We start from the raw sequence: 12,140 nt of genomic DNA on the forward strand, positions 1-12,140 counted from the left end.
TTCCAGTGACTTAGCATTGCTCTCCCAATGCTAGCAGCTGTGATGTTTGCTTGGAATGATTCAGCTTCATGGTCTCAGACATGTTCCCTTCTCGATTACAGTTCCTACAATCGATGGATTGCGCCATGTGGTGGTGCCTGGGAGGCTGTGTCCACAGTTTCTCCAGTTAGCCAGTGCCAACACTGCTCGGGGAGTAGAAACATGTGGAATTCTCTGTGGAAAACTGGTAAAAAAAAAAAAAAAAAAAAAAAACTCTTTGAACTGAGACTGTTTATTTTTCTTTGACCTCCCATGACTCTCAGAGAAGCTATTCAGGGCCAGTGTCTCTTTACATCAAATCCTCCAAGAAAGGAACCATGAACTATATATTATAGTTACTTTGGATCTGTTAACTCTGTATTTGGTTGCTTTTCAGAGTCCTTTGAATTGAACTGATTAGTATTATAGTTAGAAATAGCTAACTAAAGTTAGTAGGAAAATCTAGCCACTACCTATATCACTATGTTTTAAGCACCTACTTTTTGATAGGCCCTAGGAATGTAAAATATATGTAAGGCACAGAGTACATTTCCACAAAAAGTATCCAATCACTCTGGAGAGATGGGAGATATACAATAAAAGATGAATAGCATTCTGATACTATGTACCATACAATCACTAGGAATTTTGAGGAGGAAAGATCAATGAATAGAGGTGCTTAAAGAACCCATTACTAACTGCTGAATGAATCCATGAAGGAAGTGGAACAAACTTAACCTGAGTCTTAATGAGAAGGACTTAACAGTGGAGAGAAACTGCTTTAGACATAAGCAAAGGAAGAGAATGGTACTCCACCTGGAGCTTTTCAAGAACCATGAGTGCACTTCAACAGGGCTGTGGCAGTTACCCATGCTATGCATCAGAGGGGGACCTGGGGTTGATCTCAGCATCTCTGGCTTCACAGAGCCCCCCCAGAAATGCACATTAGCAGCCAAGGTTGTGAACCACTGAGGTGAGGGATTCAGGGAACATGAAGGAGACTCATGCTGTGGTGGGAAGTACCTTTGCTTGTGTAGAAGTTTGACTTTCCAATGTGTGGGGTTGCAGGAGTGCCCAAGAATTGTGACAAGCTATTTTTCCTTTGGCAGATGAGGAATGAATTTACCATTACCCATGTTCTCATCCCCAAGCAAAGTGCTGGGTCTGATTATTGCAACACGGAGAATGAAGAAGAACTTTTCCTCATACAGGATCAGCAGGGTCTCATCACACTGGGCTGGATTCATGTAAGCAAATCTGAGCTCACTGAGGGTTCTCCTCTTCTCTTTGTTATAGACAATGCTTGTTTCTTTCCTTGAATGGATTGTATCTAGGTTATTTATTCTTTTTCTCTCCTTTGGATACAGTTCTTAGTATACTTGATTGATTGTAGTCTACCATTGATTTTTGAGTACTACTTAGTGATTTTTTAACTTTTTATTTATAGCCTGTAGTCTTTATTATGCACCATGTACCTTCATGTAAACCATAAGTGCCTCCAATATAGTTTTTCAAGTGTTTGCATATCTTGGGTATACTTCTTGTAACTTTCAGATAAAATATAATTTCTTGCATAAAGATTATTTCTTAATTTTTCTTTCTATTGTTTTCAATCCCTCACTTTCACATACCAAGCTGCTTTTCATATTGTGTGACATGCATGAGTTACAGACAATTAAATTGGCATATTTCTGGATTTGAGAAGATTGAATATACTTGAAATTCAGAACTAGAGAAATAGTGACCTACAAGGCAGTCCCATGTGCCTTTGATCTTCCTGTAATCCAATTACAGAAGTAAATACTGACTTACCTGTTTATGTGTAGTCTTCCCCCTCATTGTAGTAGATGAGGGTTGGAAAACATGTCCCCTGTCTGCCCAGGAATACACATTTATGTAAGATATGATTTTAGTCTCATACAAGAGATGATAGAAATAGACAATGAACAACTCTTCACATGAGGTAGAGTGTGCTAAGGACCTCAAGAGGTACTAACAGGGCACCATGGAATTCACAGGCAGGAGGGATCTGACTCTTCACATGAGATAGAGTGTGCTGAGGGCCTCGAAAGGTACTAACAGGGCACCATGGAATTCAGAGGCAGGAGGGATCCTACCTCGTATAATTTAAGAGAATTTTGGCAAGATGGGCCAAAGACAGTTTCATGTGATGGGGACAGCATTAAGAATAGGTAGACTGTGTTCCTAGAGCACTAAGGGTACGGTTTGTTGGGATTTATGGTTCATGTCAGGAAATGGTGGTAGGTATGCTTTAATCTGCTACATTGGAGCTGTGTTCTTGAGGATCTTGGGTGGACAGGAAAAGTGGTTCTGCTTTTAGTAAGTGGAGAACTCTTGAAGGTTTTTGAGCAGAGTAGTGATAGGATCAAAACCATACTTTAGAAAACTTAACATAAAGGTAGTTTTAAAGTAGGTTAAGTGGGGAGATCATTTAAGAGGTTAGTGCGTTGATAAAATCTAATAAGATTAGAGCTGGGGTGATGGCAGTATGTTTGGGAAGGAGGAGATGAATTCAGAGGATTTGGGAAATGAGTAATAGAGGATAATGAGTAAGAGCCAGTGATGACTCAGAGATTTTGATCCTGGCTCATGGGGGTGGCAGTGATCATCTCATAAACAGACACAGGGGATCCAGAAGGAGGACTAATTTTTGGAAGTGGGTTTCAATTCTGAGCAGGTTGAATTAAGGTACATGTGAGACACCAGATGGTTGGAGGTAGTCATCATGTAGTTGGAGGCAGGTACTCAGGAGCAAAATCAAAGCAGGAGAGGGATCTGAAAGTCTTTTACATTGAGCTAGCCTTGGAAGTTAAGGAGAATTGAGAGCAAGAAGAGATTCACAGGCTTCTGAGAGGAGCAGAGAAATTAGTTGATAGTGAAAAATGAGACAAAGAGATGTGTGAGAAAGTCAGGTTCCTGTTAGGATACAAGATCCACAGGAGGAGGGATATTATAGAAAGAAATTTCAGGCTACTAACCAGACCACATACTCTAGAAAGCCCCAACATGGTGAAGATTTGTATCAGCCTTTTGGATTTGGTGAGGTTGTTGAAGACCCAGTTTAGTGGATTTTAGACCTTGGTGGGAGTAGACTATAAGGTTTAAGAAGTCATGGGGATTGAGGTTGTGGCAATAGTGAAGTGGACATGACCATTCTGAGGCGCTTAGCTCTAGAGGAGGAAGAGAAATGGAATGGTGGCTTATGGCAAAAGTGGACTTAGAGAATGTTTTCTTGATTGTTTAGTATGAAAAGGCTTAAATGTGTTTTGATTTTGTTTTTTCAAAAGCTTTAGATTTTTAAATATAATACATTTATAAGTGTACCTAAGCTGAATGTACACTATAATGAATCATAAAGTAAACATCTTTGTACACATACTACCTAAGATAGGAAATAGGATGCTGCCAGGAGCCTGCTCCTACCCAGTCACACTTCCTCCCTGGAAAAGGTGAGCCTTCTCCTGAGTTTTCTCATCACCCCTTCTTTGCTTTCTTTGTAATTTACCACCTAAATGTGTATCCTGAAACATTATAGTTTAGCTTTGCCTGGTTTTGTCCTTTTTGTAAACAGAATTATATGTGTTTTTTATGTCTTGCTTCTTTTGCTCTACTCTCTGAAGGTTTATTCACATTCTACAATTTATTCTACAATTCTCATTGTAGTTATCTGAATATGTTCTTATGACCAGTGAGCCAAAGGAATAGAGTTAAAAGGACAAGATAGCCAAGGTATTATGACAATAGGAAAATATCAAATCTGAAGTACAAAGGGAGGTTCATCTTCCTGTGAGGTAGAAAGCATCCATTCCTCCAAGACAGACTTGAAGGAAGAGAGATGGATATATGGAGAGATTTTTGAAATGATATTTGGGCCAATCAAGGGAACTTTTTAGGCAGGTGAAAAATTGATTTCCATAAGGTTTGGAGTCTAGGTCTACTGCAGGGCAGGAGGGGGAGAGAGGTAGATTTAGAAACAGGAGTAAATTGGGGAAAGTTTGTGATGATTACTATTTAGACTTCATGAAATTGATAGTAGTTCAGCTCCTCCCACCTCCCATGATATTTCTGCACCATTTCTTCCTAGTTTAGGATTAAAAACAACAAAAAAGCAGACTATAAGGTTTGCTCAGATCTTAAAATTTCAAGAGGGGAATGCAAAAGATCATTTTTTTCTTCTTTACCTTGTCAACTGTAAAACACCTTCCCTGGTCAAACAATTTCATAGTCACATGTTGATCTCCAGCTATTGGAGATCCCATATGAAGATGCTCCTTCTCTTCTGGTCTCAGTCCTTCTTAACCCTTACTGGCCCTCCCATGTGGCCACTCTGCTCTCATCCAGGTGCTGAGGCTGCCGTTGGTATTCACTCTCCTTGTTCATTTTGTTCCTTTGGCACATTGTTTCATGAAAAGGCTTTCCTCTCTCCCCAGCAGGGTAGACACCGTGAACATAGCTATTGTTGAGGGAACTTGCTTAGAACTAGAGGGACCAGGGGACCAAGATAAGGTTTTTTATTTTTGTTTTTTAATTTTACAGTTATTTATTAAGCCCCTGCTCTGTCCTTATGTCCCTTTATAATCTTTCAAGCTACCCAACTTTAAATTTGGGAGCTCGATTTTGTAGGCCTAGTTTGCTTCCAGTTAGAATCCTGGGCACTAACCGGGAAATGAATGGTATTGACACAGGCTATTGCTCCCTAGCAGTCTAAAGAATTATATTATCATCAGATAGAAACTTTTTTTTCCCCTTGTAGTCACCAAAGTTCTTCCATGCCCTTTGAGGACCCTGCCCAAAAGACCTCCAACCCCAGTGAGCTCATCATGGTCTTCTGTGGAGTGATTCTTCTGGCTCAAGAACAGAAGGCTACACATAAGAATCACTTAGTGAGCTTTCAAAAAGTGTTCACTCTCATGATGGATATTTCCAGGGGTGGGGTGTGGGAGTCTATGCTTTTGACAAGCTCTTCAAGAGATTCAATTTTTGCACAGCACATTTGAATATACTAGTTGATTCCACTTATTTTCTGTCAGTGCAGGTTGGTGTCCTTTTCTTTTTCCAATTTTGTTACCTAAGACCATACCCCCTCTAAGATGAACATGTCATTATATAGTTGTCTATTTTATATACAAGAAATATGCTTAATAAAACATGAAATAGTTGGTAACAAATGAAATAAAGTGAATGAACATTTAAATATTACTTGAACTCATTACCTCAAATTTCAACATCTTCTCCTAAATAGCAGAGACTCCTTTGCCTAATTTAGCTAGCCCCTGGAATCTGAGTAGCTTCCTACCTCCTATATCTTTCTTGGGTAATGCTTTAACCTCAGAATGACTGTCCATTGAACTTCAGATTGACATGTGACCTTTTAACACCTTTCGGGAAGAATCATTCATCTACTTGTGGCTTATTAAGTCCTTGATTTCTATCATGTTGAAATATTGGGCAGCATGTGCCCTCTGTTTCAGAATGAGTGATTCTCCATGATTAGAGAGAGCTCACCAGAAGCCAAATAGGCCTTGATGGTCAATTAGAACTTATGAGTCTCTATAACAACTGAAACCTAAGTTGTCCAGGGAGATGCTCACACTTCTTAACGATAAAAAGGAGAAATTCACTCTCCTTCCATTCACAGTTGTAGAAGAACCTACCTACCTTGTCAGTGGATGCCCAAGATGACTTCACCAACAGCTTCAAGCTTCAGTTTTTCAGGTCCCAGGTGAATCCAACATTAGAGTTCTTGAATCCTTCCTGATTGGTTCAAAAACAGGAGGTCAGAGCAGGAAATATCAGCAAATAGTCTCCTCCCTTGTCTTCAAGCCTGAGGCACAGATGCCTTTTTGGGTCTTGTGTCCTGCTAGGCCTGTGATTATTACACTACAGGTAATTTCCACAATGAGGTCTCTTCACCTGCAATTTCCACAATGAGGTCTCTTCTTTCATCTCCATATCCCCAATGCCTATGACCGTGAACCTGTCTCTTGGTCTCATGTGTAAGATACAGCTCCTGATGCACTAGAGTCCCCAATGCAGGCCTCATGCAGCTCTGTGTCCTAATATCAATGTCCATGCTCTTTCACACACACATACATTAATATCATGTGACTCCACAGCCCTGACACCTGCCACACCTATGTTGGAGATCTCCTTCCTGGACTCCATACCTGCTAAATCCAGAGTAAGGGTCTGAATCCTGCTACATGCCTGATGCGGGTCTCTTAGCCAGTTTCCCAGTGTCTTGGACCACAATGGGGCTCCCCACATGGCTCACCACACCAGTCCTGGCCTGCCCACACCAACTCCAGGGAAACCTGGGACCTAGATCTGGATTTCCTTTAGAGAGGTCCGAACTTCTGTAATTAGAACATGGCACAACATTGACTTCTGCCTTATCCATTCTGAACTCAGAATTCAATTCTCCCTCTGTGCAATAGTCTTTAGAATTTAACAGTGTAGATCAGTATGTTTCCCCTATGATATCCCAGATAGAAGTTTTGAGCTCTGCCCTCTGCCCTCGCCATACCCCACTAATTAAGTGATTTCCTATTCACCCTTTGCTTTGATACTCCCCTCCCCCAAGCTCCACAGCTTACAGCCTACAGCTGGCCAGCCACCAGGAATTCCAGAACCCATTGGACCTCATGAACCAGTAGGATAAAAGTTTCCATTATAAATAGTCCAGAGAAAAGTTTTTCCCCTTCTTCCCTTCTTTTTGTCTGCCTACCACCCCTCCACCCCCCCAACCCCATCATGAATGTTCAGGCTGCTTAACACCTTCAATCTCTTCAAACAGGAAGTGAGAAACTTTCAAGTCTCTGTCTTCAGCTTACTATTAACTCCATTCTGCATTACTCTCCCAGACCTCTCTTCCTGCAAAGGTCCTATGGGTGAATTAAATGAAATGTGCTAGCGGTGTATGTACTTGCCTGGGTTTAACACTGCATTTCTTTCTGTTGGGTAAAATCACTCTATCAGACCATCCAAAGAATTCCAAATTGTGGTTCTGCACAGTCTAACGAGGGCATCTCTGATACAGTAGGATACATGACACTGAAGTGGGATTTTCCCCACAGTTGCTCTCAAGAAAAATCCCCACCTATTTAGTTGTCATTATGCAGAGACAGACCAGATCTAATAGTTGTGCTATTTTCTTAGTCACTTTTATCCCCTTCGCCTCTCTCACTGTATTCCTCACTTATAGACAACTCTTCCAAATTCAAAATTTTGCTTATTTCTCTTTTTTCTATAAGCTATTTTATTTTATTTTATTGGTACTGGTGATTAAACCCAGGGGTGCTTAACCATTGAGCCACATCCCCGGCCCTTTTTTGTACTTTATTTAGAGACAGGGTCTTGCTGAGTTGCTTAGGGCCTCGCTAAATTGCTAAGGCTGGCTTTGAACTTGCAATCCTCCTGCCTCAGCCTCTCCAGCTGCTGGGATTACAGGTGTGTGCCACTGCATCCAGCTTATTTCTTGTTTTCTAAAACCATATAATAGGCTGGGCAGAGCAGCACATACCTATAATCCCAGCAGCTCAGGAAGCTGAGACAGGAGGATCATGAGTTCAAAGCTAACCTCAGAAACAGTGAGGCACTAAGCAATTCGGTGAGACCTTGTCTATAAAAAAATACAAAATAGGGCTGGGGATGTGGCTCAGGGTCAAGTGCCCCTGAGTTCAATCCCCAGTGCCCCCCAAAAATATAAATAAATAAATAAACAAACAGACAGATAAATAAGTAAATAAATGAAACTGTGTAATAGAAGTATATGTTTATTTTTATTTTTATTAACAAATAAAATCATATATTTATAAATACGATGTACAACATGTTTTAAATATAGAATGTTAAATCAAGCTGATTAACATAGGCATCTTTATCATTTTTCTATGGTAAGAACATGTAAAAATATTTCTTTAGCAGCTGGGCATGGTGGTAGTACACCTGCAATTCTACCTACTCAGGAACTAAGAAAGGAAGATCGCAGGATCAAGGGCAGCATCAACAACTTAGACCCTCAACAACTTAGTGAGATCCTATGTCAAAATGAAAAGGGCTTGGGATGTAGCTCAATGGTAGAGCACCCCTGGGTTCCATCCCAATGGAAAAATAAATCTTTACCAATTTTATAGTATATAATACCTTGTTTTTAACTATGTAGTCACCCTAGGTATATGGGTCAGTGGAAGAGTGTTTGCCTAGCTCTAGGTAAGGTCCTGGGTTCAATTCCCAGCACTGTAACAACAAAAAAAATCATATTGTTTGGGGTTGGAGATTTAGCCCAGTGGCAGAACACTTCTCTGGCATATGCATGGCCCTGGATTCAATTCTCAGCTCTGAAATAAAAAGAAGAGGAAGAAAGTGAACTATGCAGTCACCATATTGTATAAGAAATCTTTTAATAATAACAAAAAAGAAATTATGAGTCTCTTCACATACTTTATTACATTTATTTGTTTACAAGGCTGGAAGAAGTGTCCTTACTTTGTATGAAATTCAAGTGTACCTCTCATAGTTGTAAACAGCTTTTCACTTGAAAAGGATGTTAGGGCCAATTGTTGAGATGTCCTGCCTTGGCCATACCTTTCTTCATGGACCAGGCGTGACTGCCCATCCTCACCAAAAGTTCTCTGGCTTGTTTTCTCTTCTCAGACCCATCCCACACAGACCGCCTTTCTCTCCAGTGTCGACCTACACACTCACTGTTCCTACCAGATGATGCTGCCAGAGTCAATAGCTATTGTCTGCTCCCCCAAGTTTCAGGAGTGAGTACACAGGACTTGGTTCTGGGTGTTATAGGGAGGCAGTAGCAAAGAAAGACTCAGCAAAAGGTCCTTATACTGGAGACTTCTTCTTTATAAAATATCTAGATTGTAGCAGTAATTGGCTGCTTTCTAAAAGTCTCTTCTGATAAACCTATGATACACATGCTTGTTTTAAAAGATATATAAGCAATAGTTTTGTTACTTTTATAAGAGAAAATCAGAAGAGCCAGATGCAGTAGCACATGCCTATAATCCCAGCAATTTGGGAGGCTGAGGCAGGAGGATTGACTCTCAGCAACTTAGTGAGATCCTGTCTCAAAATAAAAAATGAAAAGGGCTGGAGATATAGCTCAGTGATAAAACACACCTGGGTTCAATCTCCAGTACCAAAAAAAATAAGAAGAAGAAGAAAAAGTCCACAAGAAACTTAAGAGTGTTTGACTTGAAGTGATAAGCATTCCAAGAGTTGAGTGAGTTGAGATTAAAGAATTTCAAATATATGCTAAGCGGATAGAGCTCAGTGGTTGAGCACTTGCATGGCATGTGTGAGGCCCTGGGTACCATCCCTGGTTCCATACAGACACACAGAAGTTCAACATCAAACTCATTATATCAGAGTGTTACTTCTTTTTCATTCCAAAACCTGTTGTTTACTATGAGTTGTCCCAGAAAAACCAGTGTGGTAGCAGTGATGAATCATTCCCTAAGTATGATTCATTCACCAGAGAAGAGACTTGTAAGCCAGCATACTATGGAACCTGTCTCAAAATGACCTCTGTTCTACTGTGTGTGAGAGTGCATGCCTGGTCCTTTGCTTGCCTCTAAACCTGCCCTTTTTTTTTAGAACTGGATTCTTTAAATTAACTGACCATGGGCTAGAAGAGATTTCTTCATGTCGCCAGAAAGGATTTCATCCCCACAGCAAGGATCCACCTCTGTTTTGTGTATGTATCCTGTTAGAAAAAATTAGAGCTGTACTGCAGGCAAGGAAGGTGCATGGTCCTGTCTGGCCCACCTGGAAGATCTGCTTTGTCACTTCTCTTTTCAGATCTCTGTAATAAGGACACATGAGAAGCACTGTAGGATCTAAACAGATTTGAATCTTAGCTCTGCCACTTAATGACTGTGTGTCTTTGAGGCTACTTACCCTTCCTGGGTCTCATCTTTCTTATCTGTAAAGTGAGGATAATAATAAAACATGCTTTATAAGGTTATTGAGAGAATTAAATAAAGTAGGTACTGGAAGTATAGCTTAGTAGTAGAACATGTATTTATCAGGCATGAGGCCCTGGGTTCAGTCCCCACACATACACAAAAGAAGTAATGTACAGAAAGTATCTAAAACAGTACTGGCTAATTAAATGTTAGTTTTGTTCTTCACCAATTGCCAACCCTATACTTTGGTAAGAGATTTGAATGCAAAGGAAAAAAGCACCTAAGATAGCTAAATTAACTATATTTGATCTAGAATTTTCCTTAGATAATAGGTATTTTATATCCTTCCTCAGAAGTTGTTTTAATTTCCCCCAAAGTTGTGTCCTGTGAATAACAAGCTTAGATGATGATCTTAAATCAATTTGTTTCAATTTGCCCCTCATATCTAATGTGATAGTGTTTTTTATTCCACACTGGCCTGGAGTATTACTATTTCTTTTGGGCTCAGAGTGAAAAAAAAAAAAAAAGACAATATGAAAAAGGGACTCAGAACCTTGTCACTAAAAGGAACTGGGGATGTTTGGAAGAGAAACCACAGGAAGATCTGCAGTGATAGAAAAGCCAATAAATAAAAAAGATATAGGGAGTTCTTTATACCACTCCCAGCACTAAGACTAAGACCTCAGGGAATGACAAGTCTTCAACTGAATATGAGGAGGAGCTTTTTCTTTTTTAATTAGAGAGTTAAATATAGTAGTTGGGTTTATCCCAATAAAATCATATATGCATGGAATTTGATTTCAGATCCTTTTCCCATCTCTTCTCCTTCCTCCATTCTCCTTGAGGAAGAACTTTCAGACCAATCTGTTAAAAAATAGATCAATCTGCCTTGGAACATAATAAATATCTAAGTTCTGGGATGTTGAAATAGAAACTGCACCATCAGGGAAAAAAAAAAAAAAACAGGGACCAATGTACAGGTTTCCAGTTATAGACTCACATGTCACAAGTGTGTATTCCCCCATGTAATAATAGGTGTACTTTATTATCTGATTGGCATAATAACCAAAAAATTCACTAATGTTTTTAAATAAATGTTTTTTCTTCAAATGGACATTTGAAAAATAAACAAGATATATGGACAGACCTTAATTCAGTCTGTGAGTAGTGCTGATTCCCAGACCTGTTACCGTAACCGCCAATTAAGTGGTAGTCTGGTCTCCAGACTAGGAAACCATGGCCTTGAATGAGTATTTTAAATAAAGGGTTTTGAAAAGTGACATTTCAGAATTTTCTAGGACTTCACCTTTCTTTTTTCCTGTTGCAGAGCTGTACCCATGTGACTGTTGTGGACAGAGCAGTGACCGTCACAGACCTTCGATGAGAATTTGCTCACACACCTTCTGAGGATTATAAAACTATATCAATGTACTGTAGCCCCTTAATTTAAGCTTCCTGGAAAGCTTTGGAAGTTTTTTAAGACAGAATAGGAAGGTAGCAACACCTGGGGAAGAATTGATTTTTTATTTCTGGTTTAAAAAGAAATAATTGATTATATTTTTTAGGCAAATCTGGAAAGGAGCATAATCTCAGTAAAGCAACTAACTCAAAAATTAAGTCAAAAGAATGGTATGAGGAGCACCCATATGTCCTTCTTTCTGCATTCACCAAGTGTTAACCTTTTTTTCTTTTAAGCTATCTTATAATTTATCTGCCAACTTGTTTATAATCTACCTTTGAACTAAATGAGGGCATCTATGCAGAAATTTGGAAGCCATCTAGAAACCTTTTGGGTTTTCCTTTTTATGGGAATATTAATGGAGCTTATTACAAGGGTGGGGGACATCTCACTACATCTGAACAGACAGTGAGACTCACAAACCCTGATGAATGATTTTGTCTTGAAATTGTTATTTAACAAATATTTTGGGATATATTTCCTCTGCAGTAAAATAACAACTTATTTTGTTGTGTTCTAGAGTGATCTGTTTGATCAAGCATCACATAAATAGGCTAAGTAAAATATCTAGTGGTTCTGGGAAAGGGGAGGAGAAAATGGAATTTGAGAGGTACTGACACTAAAGGTGTGTCCCAATTCACTTTTAATTATTCAGTGTTTTTTTCTCGGCCTACTGCCTTCTTCCAGGAGCATGAAGTCATCTCTGTTCTTTTGGTGCT

At 39.5% G+C, this 12,140-nt stretch overlaps 1 protein-coding gene across 1 annotated transcript in view; it reads left to right on the forward strand.

The window, feature by feature from the left end:
• Stambp (STAM binding protein) overlaps positions 1-11,926 on the forward strand; it is a 30,727-nt gene extending 18,801 nt beyond the window's left edge. Inside the window, exons 6-10 of the mRNA XM_026397470.2 lie at positions 102-226; positions 1,128-1,265; positions 8,695-8,807; positions 9,652-9,751; positions 11,290-11,926. Coding sequence (XP_026253255.1) covers positions 102-226; positions 1,128-1,265; positions 8,695-8,807; positions 9,652-9,751; positions 11,290-11,346 — 533 coding nt within the window. The 3' untranslated portion in view covers positions 11,347-11,926. The remainder of the gene's footprint in view (positions 1-101; positions 227-1,127; positions 1,266-8,694; positions 8,808-9,651; positions 9,752-11,289) is intronic.
• The last annotated feature ends 214 nt before the right edge of the window (positions 11,927-12,140 follow it).

The sequence above is a fragment of the Urocitellus parryii genome, chromosome 12, assembly GCF_045843805.1.
Source record: "Urocitellus parryii isolate mUroPar1 chromosome 12, mUroPar1.hap1, whole genome shotgun sequence".
In the NCBI taxonomy this organism is placed as follows: domain Eukaryota; kingdom Metazoa; phylum Chordata; class Mammalia; order Rodentia; family Sciuridae; genus Urocitellus; species Urocitellus parryii.